This window comes from Aptenodytes forsteri, unplaced genomic scaffold, assembly GCF_000699145.1.
Source record: "Aptenodytes forsteri isolate BGI_AS27 unplaced genomic scaffold, ASM69914v1 Scaffold272, whole genome shotgun sequence".
NCBI classification, from domain to species: Eukaryota; Metazoa; Chordata; class Aves; order Sphenisciformes; family Spheniscidae; genus Aptenodytes; species Aptenodytes forsteri.
The window spans coordinates 265,044-271,636 of NW_008794885.1; the positions used below are offsets into that span (position 1 = coordinate 265,044).

The 6,593-nt window shown below is 42.1% G+C and overlaps 1 protein-coding gene across 1 annotated transcript in view; it reads left to right on the forward strand.

The window, feature by feature from the left end:
- The window catches only part of LOC103895260 (serine/arginine-rich splicing factor 7), a 9,669-nt gene extending 4,252 nt beyond the window's left edge, over positions 1 to 5,417 (forward strand). Inside the window, exons 7-9 of the mRNA XM_009274796.2 lie at positions 1,650 to 1,694; positions 2,294 to 2,329; positions 3,482 to 5,417. Of these exons, the coding sequence (XP_009273071.2) occupies positions 1,650 to 1,694; positions 2,294 to 2,329; positions 3,482 to 3,536 (136 nt within the window). The 3' untranslated portion in view covers positions 3,537 to 5,417. The remainder of the gene's footprint in view (positions 1 to 1,649; positions 1,695 to 2,293; positions 2,330 to 3,481) is intronic.
- The last annotated feature ends 1,176 nt before the right edge of the window (positions 5,418 to 6,593 follow it).

Sequence of the window (6,593 nt, forward strand, 5' to 3'; positions counted from 1 at the left end):
ACCCGCCGACCGATGCCCAGCCCGTCCCCGAGCAGCGGCCCCCCCGGCCAGCTTTCCCCCAGTTTATGTACTGCGCATGACGTCACATGGTATGGAATGTCCCTTTGGCCAGTTTGGGTCAGCTGTCCTGGCTGTGCCCCCTCCCAGCTTCTTGTGCACCTCCAGCCTTCTCAGTCGGTAGAGCATGGGAAGCTGAAAAGTCCTTGACTGGTGTAAGCACTGCTTAGCAACTACTAAAACATCAGTGTGTTATCAACATTTGTTCTCACCCTAAATCCAAAACACAGCACTGTACCAGCTACTAGGAAGAAAACTAACTATCCCAGCTGAAACCAAGACAAGCCTACAGCTGAAGATGGGAGATTCAGTGGTGAAATTTCGGTGGTGGCAGCATTTTCTGAGAGTGGAACAGCAAGCAATGACACGAGTTTTTAGGGAATGGAGAGATGAAGACCAGAGGATGGCTTAGTTAAGAGCAGAAACTCGCACAAAAGAGAAGGGAAATTCCCTGAGGCAGTAGATCAATGCCTTTCCCTGATCGGGTACTCTTTCTCTACCTGTTGCTAAAATATGTTGAATCTTAATACCAGTTGTTCCAATGTGACTTAATCATGGCTCATCACTGTTCACTGTCAGTGATGAGCAAAAACCAGCTACAGTCAACGGGCTCTCAAAAGAGAAAAACATCTTGATTTTACCACCATTGTTTTCTTTTTATAGTACCAGAATGGTTTTCTGCAGCGTAAAGGATGCTTATAGTGAAATTTCTAGACTATTGTGTGACACCTTTCATGTAAGTAGAGATTAAGTGACTTGAGGCAGACGAAATGGCAGACGTACAAGTACAGAGAACAAAATATTGGTGCTTAACTCTAATGAAGTCACTGTTAAACTTCCACATGAGGCAATTGAAAGATGATTTCTTTACAGAAGAATCGAAGGAATGCATAGCACCCAGTGACAGGCTCTTGATTCATAAGGAAGACAGACTGAATAAGTATTACATGATGTTTGCTGGTTTGACAGTGTCAAAGTGTACATCTGGAAGTTGTTGTGGAAAGCCTTCGATGTGGAAAGTAGAACACTTCCTTTGGGAACCTAAAAATTCCAGTTATTCTTGTAGGCAGTATTAGTGTTCTTACGGTGCAGCAGTCTTATCTCAAAGACTGACATTTTTGACAGTCTTTTCACAAGAGTTAAGTTCAGACAGATTTTAAAAAATATTTTGAGCAAGTGCATAGATGAGATGAAGTGGACTGAGGAGAAGATATTTGTAGGAGCATGCTGCCTTCAGCCAGTTTCAACTATAGTGGTAGATGTCACTCAAGCCTAATAAAACTTCCAAGTTTAGAGCATGGCTTCTTATTAGCTTTGTGAAAATACTGGTCAGGATTTGGGTTGTTCATGTATTCCTGCCACCTGCATAAGCAAACACCAGTCATCAGCCCGGGACCAAAGTACAGAGCAACATGTGCAGCATCCATTTAAAAAGCTTTCTTCTGAAACTTAGCAGGAAAAGCCCTGGAAACTTGCAGGATTCTGTCTATTCAACATGACAGTTCTTATTCATTCAGTGTGAATCTTGCTGTCTCAAATGTGGGAAGATGCACGCTACCAGCTTCCCTGCTGAGCTGTGTTTTTTCTTGTAGGTCTAGGTCTCACGGCAGATCAAAATCTGGCTCGCCGGCTAAGAGGTAAGCATACAGAGATAAAGCCTGCAGTAGTATCTAGAATGCAGTATTAGGTTTGCATTGATTAACAGAGCCTGGTCCTTTAGAAAAAAATCCCCCAAACATGGGTGCCCAGCTAATCTGTCTGCGATATGACAGAGATTGTAAAATTCCCTCTGCAGCTATTTCGAATATGTTCCCTACCCATCTCTTTGTTTTCATTAACTCTTCGTAGTTTCCAACCTAGTACTGATTTTTTTGTGTCTTTGTGCTCAGTTCTGTTAAATTTTTCTATCCGTCAGATAAAGGGCTTCAGCTTTATTAACGCTGTCAATAAAACAGCAGGAATCTGTGGTGAAGTTTCTTTTCTCAAAGCCTCACCTCAGTACTACCCCTTGTTTTTCTGTTTTCTCTACTGAAGACAGTTGCTTAAAATTCCTCTCCACACTAAGTGAATTGAGAATCCCTGTCACAGTAAAAGTTGATTTGAAAACTTGGCCGTATTAAAGAGCTTCTGGCTAGATTCCCATAATAATTAAATTGCTGTTTAAGATGCTTATTTTTTTTAATATAAAAGTTCCATTTGACCTGTAAGCTGCATTGATGATCTTCTGTTTTGACAGTCGGTCAAAGTCCCGATCACCATCTCCAAAGAGAAGGTATGTTGATCTCCCTACTAATAACATAGACTCCGTAGAGCTGGTATTTTAGTATCTGCAGTGATCTCTGCTGAGGAGTTTGACTGCTGCTTGTAGGAAAATACTGGAAAGGTATTTTGCCGAGATCTCTTCGACAGAAATGATGTTGTGATTGTGGTTTTATATATGGTAATATATATGTGGTAATAATTCCTCGGGTTACTGGTTACGTAGCAGTGTTACATCTTGCCTTTGTCTGCTCCTACGTTCATTTCAGTTCACAAACAGTTGTATTGCACAGAAATGTTCTACTGGTGAGCTTAAAGCACAGAATAAATGTGGGAATCGGCTTTGAGTCTCATTAAAAGCTACAGTGAGATTGGGGAAGATAGAGTGGAGTAGCCTGGCATAGCAGTCAGGAATGGAAGATTGAGCCTGTTATTTTTACTGCTGTTACTCAGATTATTTTTTTCCCCAATAAGTTGGTAAATAATTATCTGTGTTTGTGTATGCATATATGTGTAGCGACAGAATCAGCAGCATTTTTTCCCTAGTTTGAATTCTTTAATAGTTCATTTTTACAACTTCAGTGTTTAGGATTTGTGGAGAGGGGATATATCCTAGTAAGAATACCTGTAGACCTGCCACGATGTGTCCCTTGCCTTGGTGATCTTTCTGCCCTGCAAGTTGTGGTTTTTGTTTGGGGTTTTTTTTTTTACATGTTTATGGAACTTCTACACTTGGGTTTGCTTCATTTAAAAACGTGGCTGTATGTAGTCTAAACTCACAATCACAAGGGACTTGAATAAATGCTCATAAATGCTGAGTGATCACCATAAAGCTGCTGTATGAGAACAGTGAAGAAGTATCCTGCCTCCATGAAGGTCGCTATTAGTAGTACCCTTTCAGATGACTTTACAATGATCACATTTAAATGGTATTGTAAAAATAACAGTAGAGAAATGCAAAAATGTGAAAGTAAAAAAAAAAAAGTATTATCTCTAACATTAAATCATCAACCCATTAACTTTGTCAATAGTGATTGGTTATTTTATTAAAAAACGGTGCTTAAAGGGTGCCAGAGTAGTCTAGGTATCTTCCTGTTGCTTTTTCCTGTATTTGTGAATCCCAAATGACTACTGAAATGTTAACTGTGGACTCTTTTCCTTTCAGTCGTTCACCATCAGGAAGCCCTCAAAGAAGTGCAAGTCCTGAAAGAATGGATTAAAGTTATGAAGTTAATCTTTTAGGAAGAAGATTATTTTGCTTACATTATTATAAGGGATTTTGTGGTGTCTTTGTAAATGTAAGAATGTAGATAGAAGAGTATATCAACTAAAATTTGGCATGATCTGGGTCTTCTGAGTGAGTCACACCAATAGACTAGCACAGGTCTCTTTTTATTGTATGAATTAACTTCCTGTGATATGAAAATGTGGGACTTTTTTATTGGCACATTGAAATAAAATGTGTATTTTTAACTAAAACTTCTCTGTAGTAACCCTGCTGCTTCTGTTAACATTTGGGTAATTGTAGCTGTGTGCCATGTAACGTGGATGAAAAATGTCTAAAATGGGAATGACTAGTATCAGTGTCTTCTCAAACCAGCCACTTTTCACATTTATTGTTGAATGGTCTTCGCTGAAAGGATCATTTTCTGCTTTGAAATGGAATTTAAAATCCGTCTCTGTCTGCAGATGGCTAAAAATTTGTATATGCCCTTTTTATTCCTTTATGATATTTAGCGGGCGTTCATTTTTCTCCCTGATCTAATTATTCTGCAAAGCTTACTCTCTGGTGCTTGACTAGTTGTGATACCAGATGCCCCAGAATTTAAGGATGAGCTTTTATTCAAAACACTGACATCTTTTAAACGAGTAGCATCTGCAGAAACCTCTAAACGTAATAGAAATCATTAATAACTTGACGCTGCTTTCACTTGTTGCATTTTTTAGTTCTTTAGGCTATTAACACAAAGAAAACTTCTTAGAAGTCCCCAGGGCATGTTTTCCTTTTTTGAGGGAAGACGTAAGGTCTTCTGACCTAGTTTCTGAAGGACCTTAGGAAAACGTGCTTGAGAGGCAAAAGAAAGCTGTTGTTAGTCTTAATGCAGCTCACTCAAACTTTCCTCCTTAAAGTGAAAGATTCTCACAGCTGACCTCAGGAATTCTAACCTGCTGCACAGAAATCGGTTTTAAAGCAGCCCAGATCCTGGAGATGATTTTGTTGAATTAAGCTACTTTCTTACAGCAAATACACACCTGCAGGATTAATTATTTGTGTATAGGTATGTCAAACTCTGTGTTTGTCCTCATTCTGTAGTCAAGAATTGCATGATAAGGCACTTTGATGCAGATCACAGCAAAAGACTGGAAACAATGTTAGACTGTGAACAAACAAACGGGTAGGCGGAGGGGAAAAAAGCAAGTATTTTTTTACTGTGATGGGATATCTAGCAGAAATAAAGGCCAGTTTCAGCAGTAAACAAGCACTGAAATGGAAAGTGAGGCCTGTTTGGGCTTACAAAATCTGTCATGGCAGTTTGCTTCCAATGTGTAAACCACAGCAGAGCATCTTAAATGAAAAAAAAACACTACAGTAACTTCAGTCACACCTTGGGTAACCCATGATTTTAAAAAACAGGTTTCTTGCTAACAGTGACTTCATGGAGCTTTTTCTGTGTATGAGTGAGCAGTCCAGATTCTGAACATACTGTTGTGCTGCAGCCTTGTCTGGCCTTTATGCCTAGTCCTAACTGCTGTGGTGCTTGGTGTCTGCCTGGACGCTCCCGTGGTGCTCAGCGATGGGGATTAGTGTTTCATCTGCCGGGTGCAATGATCAGTATTTTGGCAATATCCATGAAATTCCACCGTTGCCGCAGTGGGAGAGCGGGGAGTGTCACAAATGTTGCCCTGCAGTGATTTAGCAGAAATGCCCAAAGCCTGTGACTTGTGTTTGGAATATTTATTGGTTGTGCATTGCCTGCCTGGTTTATAGTGCATCTGGAGAGAGGCACACGTACACTGCTGCTCTGGAATTTGATCAGCTTTTTTTCTCTTCTGTACTTTTAAGGCAAACCTACTCCACAATAAACCTGCAGACTAACACGACAGCTGTACTGGTACCTGTTTTTCAGTACCCAGAGACACTGTGGAAGATGGAGCGGAGGAGCCTGGGTTTCTGTAGGGGACTGGGGTTCCTCTAAACCCAAGCTCTTCTCAGTGAGAACCTGAGCAAGGAGGCAGGGCTGTGCCGGTGGGGGCAGCCCTGCCTGCAGCTGTGGCCACTACGAAGGACAGCCAGCCTTCTGAGGTGCAGAGAGGGAGCAGTGGCAAATCTGGTGCCCGTGCTTCTGTGCAGCTGTGGTGACCAAAATTGAGGGTGGCTGTGCTGCCTCCCTCAGCTCCAGTTGTCATCCTTGGAGCAGGCTGCGCAGCTCCAGCTCCCACCCGAGTTTGGTAGGGTTTCACAGAAAATTCCACATAGTGTTTGTGAGCTCTTGGAAAAGATGCTGGGACCAGGGTGTGTTTGTGTGACTGCTGCTGCTGTGACCCTGGGCCCTGCACCTCTGGGCAGGGTGTTGTCACGCATGGAGTGAGACCGCACTTCACTCGTAAGAGAGAAGCAACAATACACTTCACTGCTATAAAACAGTGAGTTAAAGTTCAATGGTAAATGCGACAGTGGTTTAACAAGATTTGATGGTGAGGTACACTTAGTTATTTACTGCATAGAGAACAGGGTCAGACAAAACTGTCAGGGAGACCCTCCCATTGAGTTGAGGTTCAGAAAGAACCCCCTTGCTTTCTAAACTCCTTCTCAGAGAGGAGTCTAGGTGCGGCTGGATCCAATCCTAGTCCCAGACTTGGTCAAAGGTTTATGTCTAAAGGATTATATATGTGCAATTAATCCTTTATATCACTTAGTTAAGATCTCAAAGTTTAGCATGCTATTAGTCATTTACTGAGGATCTGTTGCGGCAAGGAATCTCTCAACCTCGAGGAGTAACCTTGAGAGGCAGCCCTACTGACGGGGAGGTCCTGCCATGCAGTCTGCTGCCGTGCAGGAGAGTTCAACGGGCCCTGGGCTGTCCACTATTTATAGAGTAAGATGATTGACTTACAGTCATAATTGCATATCAGCAAGACGTTTGGGTCACTGCTCCAGGTAGCCCTTGGCTACTGTGTTGCTATCCGTCCCTGAAGTCCAGCCTAAGCTGGACTCAGCCATCTCAACCCCCACTGGGGGTCATTGCTTACGCGGGGAGGGGGGGAGCGCACTGCAA